This window comes from Lagopus muta, chromosome 6 (assembly GCF_023343835.1).
Source record: "Lagopus muta isolate bLagMut1 chromosome 6, bLagMut1 primary, whole genome shotgun sequence".
Classification (NCBI taxonomy): Eukaryota; Metazoa; Chordata; class Aves; order Galliformes; family Phasianidae; genus Lagopus; species Lagopus muta.
Window position 1 is genome coordinate 17,424,676 of NC_064438.1, and position 12,401 is coordinate 17,437,076.

At 42.1% G+C, this 12,401-nt stretch overlaps 1 protein-coding gene and 1 long non-coding RNA gene across 2 annotated transcripts in view; one reads left to right on the plus strand and one right to left on the minus strand.

The window, feature by feature from the left end:
• Window positions 1-421: 421 nt before the first annotated feature.
• Window positions 422-12,401, plus strand: part of LOC125694335 (uncharacterized) — a 101,610-nt gene continuing 89,630 nt past the window's right edge. The window contains exons 1-5 of the long non-coding RNA XR_007377503.1: window positions 422-538; window positions 1,506-1,636; window positions 3,515-4,449; window positions 8,732-8,781; window positions 12,173-12,267. This is a non-coding gene — a long non-coding RNA (uncharacterized LOC125694335). The remainder of the gene's footprint in view (window positions 539-1,505; window positions 1,637-3,514; window positions 4,450-8,731; window positions 8,782-12,172; window positions 12,268-12,401) is intronic.
• Window positions 8,848-12,401, minus strand: part of FGF4 (fibroblast growth factor 4) — a 4,840-nt gene continuing 1,286 nt past the window's right edge. The window contains exons 2-3 of the mRNA XM_048947354.1: window positions 12,398-12,401; window positions 8,848-10,838 (exon numbers count right to left, since the gene is read on the minus strand). The exon at window positions 12,398-12,401 is cut by the window's right edge and continues 100 nt beyond it. Coding sequence (XP_048803311.1) covers window positions 10,662-10,838; window positions 12,398-12,401 — 181 coding nt within the window. The 3' untranslated portion in view covers window positions 8,848-10,661. The remainder of the gene's footprint in view (window positions 10,839-12,397) is intronic.

Below are 12,401 nucleotides of genomic sequence, written 5' to 3' on the forward strand. Positions count from 1 at the left end.
TTTATTTTCAGCGGGCACTGCCAGTTTACTGCCTGTACCGTGACACGGCATTCCTCCTGCTTTGTTTTGGCTGCTCCTTTTCTGAGCTGACATTTAGCAACATAGCATTAATGCCTGCATAATACTAGGCTTCTTGTCAAGCTAGCTGAAGTTGCAGATTTTGGGCTAAAACATGAGTGGGGCACAGGCTAACCCTAGAAGGAAATTCTCCTCTTCCTTTGGGGTGTACAGCTTGTTTTGTCACAAGGGTTGACTTCATGCTGTTGAAGTTTTGGGCACAGCTGAGCCTGAGCAGCCTCAGCCTCATAGTGCTTGGGGATTGTTAATTTGCTAGCACAGCTGGGCCTTGTTAGGACTGACCAAGCCATGATAGCTACCTCAAAATCCTTGGCTTGGCTCATTCAGATGAGGTTGTCTCTGTGTGTTCCTCACTGCAAGCTTAGATGGTTGTAGATGTCACCTCCCTGTGCAGGATGCAGCGACAGGAATGGGATGAAGGGTGTAGGCTGTGCAATGAAGGAATAAGCTGCAGTTGAAGGTAGGGAGAAGGATTTGGGTTGGGTTTGGGAGCTGGACTTGGTGATCCTCATGAGTCCTTTCCAACTCAAGATATTCTGTGATTCTGTGAAACGTTTCTAGTCATTTTGGTAGACCTGAATCAGAGCTGCAGCATGAGATGTAAGTTATACAAGTGTAAAGTATAATATTGTATAGTTCTATAGTACTTGGTTAAGATGAGTACATTTTTAACTAGCAGCAAATGCTCTTTTAAAGCCATCTCAGTGAAAAATTTTTCACAACAAACAACCAACTGTCCCAGAGGAGCCACTTTTGCTAATAGAAATGTAAGGGTGTTAGCTGGATAGGTGAGCTAAATAGTGAATGTTTGTTCTCTACTTAGTGAATGTCTGCCATAGCCCTGCTAAGTAGCCAGAAACAAATTACGTGTGAAACTCAGCATCCCTCTCCTTTTCTCTTGTGATTGTTATTTGCTTATGCAGCTCATATCCTTAATTTAATTATCAGGAATATGCTTATTTTACAAATTATAACCTTGTAATCTCCTTAGCAGTGAAAAAAGGAAAACTTGTATCACAAGCTATTCTTTGTTGCACATCACTTTACTACCAAAACTGCTGTGGACTTCTACTTATTAAAAAAGATTGGAAAGGCTGCTAAGATCATCCAGTCTGACTGCTAGCCCATGCCTTCAACCTCTCTGTACCACGTCAGTCTGTTTAATAGCTACCCTATTCTTGAATCTCCTAGCCAGTGACTCCACCATCCCCATGGGCAGCCCGTTCCAGTGCGTCACCACTTTTTCTGAGAGGAAATTCTTCCTCTTAACCAGCCTGAACCAACTTGAGGCCGTTTCCTTTCATCCTATCACAATTACCTGGAAGAAGAGGCTGATCCCCACTTTGTTAGAACCTCCTTTCAGAACAGTATAGGTAGTTAAAAGGACTCCCCTGAGCCTCCTCTTTTTTTCTCCTATTCAATCCCAGGTACCTCAGCTGCTCCCCATCAGACTTGTGCTCCAGAACCTTTGCATCTTCATTGCCCTTCTCTGGACATGCCATGGGGCCTTGATGTCCTTCTGGTAATGAGGGACCCAAAACAGAACACAGCACTCAAGGTCTGGATGTGTATTTATGATTGTCAGTTCATGCCATTTTCCTTTAATCAGGAATATATTCTTTATCACTCTGCCAACATCAAGGCATGTTTTTGTGCATGGTCACATGCAAAGACAGTCCTGTTAGTACAGCAGCTTGTATGATCAGTGCCTGGCCATGTCCCTGGGAGTTCAGTAGACATTTGCAGAGCTGGTGAGGCTTTCAGCAGAACCAAAGGACTGTGTGTTTGATCGTATGTATAGAACCAGAATAAATTGTCAAGCAGATGCGTATTTGCTCCTGTTTTTTTTTTCTTAGTTAATTTTGGAGAGTGTAAAATATGAACAAATGCATATTTATACTGTCTTCTTCCAAAACTCCAGGAAAGGAACCTGAGATTTATGTTGCCATAAGGAGGGAAAAGGAACATTTCTGACCTGATGCTATGGGACTCTGGAGGTGGATGGCTAGGGCAACCCACGCAAACATCTTTCTCATTAAATGCACGTGTGTTCCTTGCTTGTGCTTTAGTTGCTTTTCTGTAAGAGTCACAGGGTGATTACAGCAGAGTATTTTTGTGAGTATTCATCTAAAATTTAGTGTGGTTCATTCAGTGACTGCATAGATAGCCTTATTTCTTTTCTGTGGTTGTTCTGCAGAGAAGAACAAGAGCAATTGTTTAAGTAATGAGCTTTAAACTAATAGCATAGTTTACCCGTTCTGCAAGGTCACTCATTCATACTCACCTGACTTGAAAGCAGAAAGAACCAGGAGAGCCTGGTCAAGATCCACAGAGCCTTTTGTTGATTTTTCAGCCTTTATTCACAAAATAATTCAATAGATTTTTTTTTGTCTCAATTTTGCTGACTGCATGTGACTTTGTAGGTTGAGGCTTACAGGGTCGTGAGAAGTCATAATGATAATTTACTAAGCATATATAAGTATGCTTAGAAGGACAGTGTTTATAAGCATGATACTTACAGTCAGATTTCCAGTGTGAACATAGCCATAGTGATTTTTATTTGGTCGTATAAATTGAAAAAGCCCTAGACAGAAATTGAATGCCTTCATTTTTAACCTCTGAAGGTATTCTGAATGATTTTCAACACATGAAGTGTTATGGCTGCATTTATTCTTTTTGCCCACATTTTGGACTAGGATGTATTCCAAAACCACAAAATTTACTGAAGAAGCTTTAGTTTGGTGTGACCTAAGGGGCAATCTTACAAAATGCATGACTCCATGAATTCACATTCTTTGTTACTTATATCCCCTCCAGGAGCTATCTGATGAACTGTGAAATAAAATGGTATTATATGGCTATACCTGTTCTATAACTGAAATTTTAATGTATATTTTAAAATGGAAAGAATAAACAAGAATTAAAGTAAGCACCTATCTCTTATGTGACTAATATTTTTAGAATAGACATTTGAAGAAATGCAAATCTCCTGATCTTTGAGATCAAAGATTTTGAATTTCTTTCTGTGTAATTTCGTATGTTTCAGACTACAAATCTGGCTTCAACAGTATTTCTGCATTCAAGCTCTTTAAAATAAAACTGCTGTTTAACACAAGAGGTGGAGACGAACATCTATGTAGATATTTTTCTTTCTAGAAGATACTTTGATTATTCTTTAGAAGCATAGCTTCTTTGCATGGCGTGAGATTGTCATAGCTGTAACTTAGATGGTCCCATAAATTCATAAGTGTTCTTCCTTGATCATCCCAAGCTTGTTAAAAAACTCTGTGCTGAACTGCCCATGCTGTGATTGCCAAAACAGATATGACCCAGTGAATCACATCTGATAACGTATCAGCAAGCACAAAGGACCTGTTTTTTTATACTTCTGGGTGATAAACAAACCCTTGATGGCCCAATTCTGCTCTCATTACAGACTGCGGCAGGAACACCATGCTCTTCAGAGGAAAGTGTGTGCTGAACTTTTCACCTCTGTGGCTGTGGAAGCTGGTTCAGCTCCCTCTGACACGCTGGGGCATTCGGAAGGAAGGTGGTCAGGAGTGAGGGAGGTGAGATGTACAGGAAGAAATAAAGCGTGGGTGAGTAAGAAAGTCTGTGATCACCTAGAAAGGGACTTGGACTTCATGCAGAAGATGAAAACCATAGGCAGTAAGAAAATACACGTGCCCTGGCTGGGGCATATCAGGTAGTCCATGCACAATGGCATTAACATAACAAAAAATTCAGGGAAGACAAAAAGCAGAGAAGATGACAGAGAACTGGAGGACAACCAGAGGTAATGCAACAAAGAAATCAATGGGGAGCAGAAAATTAAGCAAGAGTTTGAGGTGAAATGGCAAAACCAGAGGGAAAGGTGTCAGAGCCCTTTGCAGGATGGGAGGAGGAGGCTGGGCACAGACAGTGTCACTGGGGACAGGCAGTGTCAGTCACCTGGCCTGCTACAGGAATGCCAGAAATAAGGAAAAGAGCAACATAGGTCATTTTCCTCGGGGCTGTGGCAAAGCTGCAATGAACTGCAGTTGATGTTATGGCTGTGCTTCCTTGAGACTTGATGTGGGCCGCACCTGCATACCCGCACGGGCAGTGCCATTCCTGGAGCTAACTCTGTGGGCAGCCCCAGGTCATCGCCCTGGTGTAACAGTGTGCAGCGCTCCAGCATCAGAGCCATTATCTGAAAGAAGTGCCAGCCAGGAGACAGAGCGCAGGCAAGATGCCAAGCCCAAGTTGCATCAGTTAATGTGTAACTCGTCATGCGCCAGCTCCTGCCTGCAGCAGCACCGGGCGCTCGGTGGCAGGAATTGGAGCAGGATCTGGCATGGGAGGAGAGTGACGGAGCGCTGCACCCCACAGGTAATGTAAAGGCATGGAGAGGGAGGGAAGAGTAGGTGTGCAAGCCCAGCAAAGTGTGGCCCTCACACTGGAGGGTGCCCAGCTGGAGAGACCTGATTAGTCTTACCAGGCTGGGAGATGGACAGCAGATGCAGTGGGGCTGGGAATCAGCATGGATGTGGGCATGGGCAATGTGGCCAGCAGGGGCAGGCTCCTGGGGAGGCTGCTTGCCCTGCTGTACTGCTGCGGTGTGAGCTGGTGCGAGGTGGTGACTACTCTGGGAAAGGGCTCTGGGCATGTGGATCATATTCTAGAAGAGGTTTGTCTGACAAAAGGTCCAAGACTTCATGCATGTCTGAGTAACCAAGCTTGCAGAGTTGCTTTAATGAGGTTCCCAGGAGGTTGGGGTGGCTGGTGCCTAAGGGGTGCTGGTCCCACAGGTGTTACTCCCTTCCTTCCCACAAGCACCCTAATTCCCAGTGACATTAAACAGCTGTACTGGCCCCAGCTAACATTACAAACACTTCTTGAAGGCACTGGAGGCAAACAGATGTAGCTGTGGAGATAATGAGAAAGGATGTAAATAGAAACCTCACCAGAAACCATGGAGTTTTACCAAGTGGCTTTGACACTTACCAAATACCTTTAAGCTGATAAAGATCTGATTTGTACTTCAGAGGTAACCTGATTAGCAACCAGTTTGAATCTGGAATATGTAAATTGGTACAAACATCACTAAATCACTTTCTTTAACTTATATGAAGTAGTGTGAATGAAAGACAGCAAAGGTCAACACAGCCTGGGGAGTCAGAAAGAGTGAGTGTTCCTCTATATACCCACAGTAAAATTGTATGATTAGCAATAACATGTAATTGTATATGCACGCATGCAATGACACTAGGAGGTTCCCAAAGTCAAACCAGCACTCAGTTTAAGAAAAACTGAAAAAAACTTGTACATTCAACTGAAGTGTGGTTGTGCAGCATGCTTTTAGCTAGGAGACCTGCCCAGCACAAACCAGTTGCTGATCAAGTGCCCATATCTAGTTTTATTTTCTTCAACTGGAAGGTGAATGGTTTACTGATTACATGCCCTTGAGGAAATACCTGCTTGTTTTCTCACAAGCTTTCCATAACTGTCACAAGTTCAGTACTTTTGTTTTTCACAAGTATCAATTATTTTCTGACAATACTAAGAGATGTATTTTGAACATCATTTAATGGTATCTTGGGAACTGGGAGTAGAAGCATTAGTATTGGTGTCAAAAAGGTGCAGTAATATGAGCTGCCTGCATTGAAACATTCATAGCAAGATGTTTGCTAGTGCTAGACATTTCCCAGGGCACCACACAGATGCAGCTGGATTCAGCTCTGAGTGCTTACCATTCTTGAACTGCTTTGTGGTGTCCTGTTGGGCATCCCAGAAGGAAGGCCCAGACCATTTCTTGCTCCTCACTGCTGGCATTGCAGGTAAGCTGGTGGCAGAGGTGACACTAACATCTTCAGTGTGACACTAAAATGTTCTTTTCTTAAAAACATTAAAAGGGAAAAAAATCAATCTGCTCGATAGACATTGCAAACAATCATTTTAACATACAGTGCGATTTATGATATTAGAAGCTGTCATTGTTTTACATCAAGTGATTATTGAGCCTTAAGTCACTTTCTGCAGTTGCTTCTTGGCATGATATTTATCTGCTGGGTTTTGTTTTGTTTTTAAGCAAACAAATTTAAAAACAGGGGAGGGTACTATTTCTTGCTTGGGGTCTGTAAATTGTGGCTGGTGTGCAGGAAACTGGAATTGTGCTGTGCTTCCCTTTTATATGCTGTATTACCTGAAAGCAGTGAGCTATTGCAGTCCCTCACAACCCCATCTGTATTTAGATCACTTGGTAGAAAAGAACAATAATTTGTCATATGAAGGGAGCTGCAGTGCTTCAGGGAATGCCTTTTAACTCCCTTGCTGAAGTGCTCACTAGTTTTTATTAAAAGCCTCTTCAGACCTTAACAGATTCTCTTTAATTGGTCACTTGCATGGCCGGTTAATACACCGCAGTGGAAACCAAGTGCTTAAGTGTGAACAACCGAAACTGGAACCATGAACTTGGTGACTGCTCTGAATGTTGTGGCTATTTATACACAAGGCAGTGTTTTGTCATGCTGATTTTTATTAGCACAGATTACATACAGGCAGCTCAGAAGATGCCACAGAGGAGTCAGGGCCATGTGGAAGGTGCCAGCCCATAAACAAGTGACAGGGCAGGGAGCCTGCTGCAGCCTTTCTGCAAGCATGCAGGGCACTGCACTGCCCTGGGACTGCTGCCAGGGGCCAGGCTGGCACAACTCCTCTTTGCCTGACAGGGCAGGCTGGGCCATCACAAACAGGGCTAATCCTGCATCGGGGAAGATTTTCAGTTGTTCTGTGCAGGGAAATGTTTGTTGGAGGATGCCAGAGGCACCAGGAGTGCCTGGAGCACTGCAGAGCTCTCAGGGATTTCAGAAATGTTGCAACACGTGATGTATCAGGGCCCTTTTTGAGGCATCGAAGCTGATTACCAGCTTTGGTGCATTACTTTTATTACCTGCAAAGGCAATGGGAGGAAAGCTGGCTTAGCACAAGTGAATGCTAGAGGAGAGAGAACATTTCTCCAGCTCTCTCCATAACATCTTTTGCGGTAGGACTATACACGAGGTGCTGGTACTCCAGCAAAGCCATACTCTGAAATTTCACCTTTCTGGCAGCTAAGCCTTAGGATTTCTCTCTAAAACAATTTTGAATTCATAATTGGATGTCTCTCCAAGGCTGAAACAATGTTACGTCCAAAAGTGTAACTTTTGGTTAAAATTTGGGAAGACCAGTGGCAGTGATAAATTTACATCTGTTTACAAAAAGAAAAAAAAAAAAAAAAAACAACAAACCAAACAGTTAATTGTGGAAAAAAATGATCTCCTTACCTATTTATTCTGCTTCTACTTATAGGAGCAGCTATACTTGTCTGGTTTTAAAAAAGCCACCTGTGTTACATTCATGAAGCCTGTATGACTTTAGAAAGAAATTGCTCTTGCTCAAAGTAGGGCCAGAAAACGAAGTGAAAAAATCTGTATCTTGGGGTCATGTAGCCCTTAGCAGAATGAAAACTCCCTTTGCCACCAAGGAGTGTGAGTTCAAACATGAATATTGCCATTGCCATAACATATGCTTCCTTAGTCCCACAAAAGGGAAGGCCTTGAGTCAAACCACAGGATTTGGCTGTGTGCTTGTGCATGTACAGGTCCATATGCATGAGTGTGTATAAATAAAAGTTGAGAAATCTTGCCATAAGGCATACTACAAAGCACTCTGTACTTCTATACACCAGTGTGCTTATAATTGGTAACAGTAGAAGGGACTATCTTAAATCAAACAGGTAATCGATCCTAGAACTTCTTGCATCAGTGTGCAATCTTTCTTTGCAGCAAGAGAGACAGCAGCACTCTCTAAAACCAAGGAAAAGGCAATCTAGTTTCATGTGTAAGGCTAACATTCAGCAACATAAACTCCAAAACTGGTTTGTGCCTCTGATCGCTAATATGAGACGCTGCATGAAAAGCTGTTGTCATTAATACAAGCGTGAATACTAATCTGTGGCAGATGCCAGCATGTGTATCTATTACAGAGCTTACCAAGCTGGGCTTTCCTGGACAATTTCCAACCTCTCCAGGGTGAACTTTAGCTGAGTAAGAAATCCAGATTGTCATTCGTGAAGTATCTGGCAGAGGTGCAAATGCTTCCTCGTCTAAATTTTTCTCTGCAGGACACATTCCTTTCTAAAGAGTTAAAATCAATTCCAGGGTGCCATACACTGTAAACATTTATCATTTATTGTGCATTTAAATGTGCACAGCACATACACCACAGTCTTGAACAGCACCTGTATAAAACTACAGACAGATTCTGGTAAATGGTGAAAACTCATACCATGTAACATTGTCATCTAGGTTTTAGCACAATATTTCAAAGTTACAACAACTACCTCTGAACATATCTTATGTGAGGCTCTCAGTTGTGGATTTTGATGGCGTGAAAAGTGACAAAGAACCATTCCCAGGGAAACTCTTTGCGATTTTGCTGTCTGAATCCTAGAACAAAACCATCCATTAGCAGAGGTAGCAGTGGTAATTACACAATGATTGTTCACATACAGAACGCATAGAAAGTAGAGAAATCCCCCAAATTACAGGAAAAAAAAAAATCCTTAGGCGTGACATTTCCAAATCTCCCTGATTTGGCTTCCTGTTTTTAAACTGTATTTTTGCTTTGGCAGCAGCTGGCTTAAGGTGTGGTCCTGGTCTGCTCTGGTCTCACTGAACTTTGGTGAGTAGATTTTGTCTTCAAGGTCACGTGTAAGCAGAGAATAGAGGTAAGTCTATATGATTCCAATAGAACAAATACTTTCTTGTAGGAATGTAAAAGGAAAAAATTAGCTGAACTCAAATTACCCACGGCCTTGAGACTTGCATGTAGTCAGAAATGGCTAGTTTAGGTTGGAAGATGATCTGTAAACATCCTCTAATTCATTAAACATTGTGGTTAGTCCTGGTTACAACTTAACGTATCTATGCCGTGAAGATGGCATATTGCTTAAAGAGGAGAAAAATAACAAAGGAAAAATGGATCCTTGTAAAGATTCCACCATAATCATACCTGATTCCTCCTTCATCGCATTAGGGACATGAGTTACTCTTGCAAAATGTATAAAGAAAAATATAGAGTTACTTGATGACGATATGGTACTGCAGCCTGACAGCTGTCTGCAAATATTTTCACCATGATTATCCTTACTAAAAGTAAATCACTGGGTAAAGATAGCTCAAACGTGACAAGGCTCAAATAGGATGCAACTGACTCTATCTTGAATACTTTTGGCTACATATGGAAAAAAATAGAGATTTGGGATGACAGCAATTGTTCCCCGAAGCCCTCCTCCAACATTATAAGACAAAGCAGAAAAGCATGTACCTTCCATGCAGATTTTGTTAGGAGGTTGGCTTTGAGAGTTAGTGAGGTAGAAATTAATCAACTTTTCTAGGGAATGAGACAGGAAAAAAAAAGCAGCATACTTCTCCTCCCAAATACTGCACCAAAAATAATAAATAGTACAAAACAACCTCGGTTACTTGTAATCAATCTAAACTCTCTCTATGGAGCTTGCGTTTCAGTGAACCAGCAAATGACTTTGCCTTTTTATAGCGTATGAGTATTACAACGTTTGGCTTGTTGTTTTTTTTTTTTTCTTTTTCCACAAATTTTGACAAATGTGTGTAGTCTCCAAATATGAGAGGGAAGTTGATTTGAATGAAGTATAACCTGTTCATCACAGTAGGTGCCCCAGTGGGCTCACTGGGGGAGGAGCAGACAATTTATTCGCCTAATACGAAGCGGTCGTATCAAATGCAGTGTCCATTAAGGGCCACAAAAATATGATGCTCCTGTTTATCTAAATAGAAAAGAAAATAAAAAGCCCACTGAGTTTATATAGGTGCTTAAACCTCTCTGCTGCTTGGCAGCTCTAAGACTGACTGCAGGAAAGTTCAAAGTTCAGCGCTGGCAGATCTAAAAACAGATTTGTGGGGCAGCTCTTCAGCACCGCACTTTCTGCACCGAAGTAAACCGATACCATTCCAATTAAATAGCAACGCTGCACAAAGGAGGTCAGGCATTGTGTGTGGCTCCGCGCCGGCATCCCACCCAGGCACCTCTGTGCTGCTCCTTCTCAAAGGCCAAGAGCTTCTCTGGGACTCATGGGGGTTTTAAAAACAGAGGGGAACAAAGCCAACATAGCAAACAAATACATGTACAACAATAGACGCTATACAACACACCAACAGTGCAAAATGTTGTAATGTAGTAGGAATTGAGTGTCACCGGTTATAGAACACATAGTAGCAGCACACCTGTGATAACTTAGGAAATGAATTAAATAAACCACAAAGCAGAAGTCTCCTACTGTTGCACCATGAAATGAAATACCTAGGCTTGGAGGTTTGTTTTGTTCTCAGGAAAAAAAAAACAAAAACAAAAAACAGAACTATAAATAAATTTAGTGGCAATATATACAGATTTAAATAATTAATTTAAATATCTTACACCTACTCTTGCATAAAACTCTCCAGTAAAAGTGCACCACGTTTCTTTTTTTCCCAAACGTGTTCTGAGTCTTTCCCTGTGCTGAGGTAGGTCGGAAGGGAGATGTCTCAGATTCTAGGAAGAAAATGTGTCACCGTCATTGTGGGAGATACTTTATTGCCTTTCTTTGTTCTTCCATTTTTGCTCAGGGCTATGTACATCCCGGGATAAATCCTGGATTCATAAGCATTGTAGTTGTTTGGCAGGAGGATCTCTTTGAATTTGCACTCATCATTGAAATGGGTCTGAAATGAAAAGGAAAGAATGAGAGGGAAGGAATTTTAAACATCAGGTGCAGAAATATTCTTGCTACCAGGTGTAGTAGGTGTGCTGCAGGAAAAGGTGCAGCTGACATCCCCCCGCAAGTAATCTTTTGAAGTGGTTGTCCAAAGGAAGCTTCAAATGACACTCAGACAATTATTAAGGGTGCTGCTTCCTAGCCAGGCACAGACGCGTGGAGCACGGAAGGATACCCTGTAGTTCTGTATGTGCTTCTGAGAGAAAGAGGCCCATTTTAACAGAGGGCACTGCCATCAGGAGTGACCCAGATGCAGTTCTGCTGCCCTGCTCATCATCTAGCTCAGCTGATGAGCTTTTACCATTAAAAAAAAGAAGGGGAAAAGAAACTGTCAGACACAGGGGCAATGAGAGTTATGAGTTGCAACCAGTGCTCACGTCCCCATGTCAGAGTGCAAGGGCTCACTGATATTTCTGAGTTACATATTGGTAAGTTTACTTAGTTCCCAACGCAGTGGTTGTTCCTACCAGTAGTGAATTCTCTGGGAAGCTTCAGAAAAAAATCTGAATGTTAGCACTTTCTCATGTTGTTTGAAGGGAAAGAGGTATTTTAAAAATGCTCAGAGTGGACAGTATTTTCTGCATCTTGAGTTTTAAAATTAAAGGGTTTAGATTTACCTGTGTTAATGGATCAGGAAGACAGGGCTGACAGAAAGCATGCTTCTTGTTAAGGGGTTTCACATGCAAGTACAAAGTGGGACAGGTGTTGCAGGTGTGTCATATGGAGAGTAACAAATGAGGTCATCTCTTGTTAGTGGGCAAATCTGATGGTTTTGTAAGATAGGTCTCAGCTTGCCAGGATGAACACTGCATTGATAATTGTATCCAGGACACCAAAGCAGCATATTGTTTCATTTAGGCTTGGCACAAAGGGAGCTTTTGCACTTTGATGACTAGTCATTCCTGGCTTTCATGTAGTCAAAATCCTCTGTGACAGGATTGATGCCACAGAAAATAGCTCTGGATAATTCAAGTTTTCGTGCATGTGAAAATGTCCTAGTCAACTTTGACATAATTTGGCCCTTTCTCAGCCCATGTTTCTTCAAAACATTCCTGAGGGACATGAAATACAAAGGCCAGGGGTAGGGAAGGAAATCCAAGAACATGGGGTTGAAATGATGCTAATCACTGTAACTTATACACAGTTGAATTCTAAAGTAGAAGGACAGCTCAGTGTGGATTAAGACATGCACTGTCACTGTCCATGCAGTGTGCTTTAAAACATGCCAGTATTTTTTCCATGGACTAGATGTAATAGAAGATTTGCATTGTATCTTAACAGATCTGCCTCTTTATAATTACGAGCCTGGACCCTAAAGGTGCTGAACTCTCATGGGAGCTCTCCAATCAAGAGTATTAACAAGGAGCAATCGGCAGGTATGTGACAGGCACTGATTAATCACACCGTAAAGGATCATCTGTGGGGCCCTGCCTTCCAGCACCGTATACACCTTTCATTCCAGGCCACCATGGTCCCTCCCCAAGCACGCAACTAGTGCCTACTTACAGAT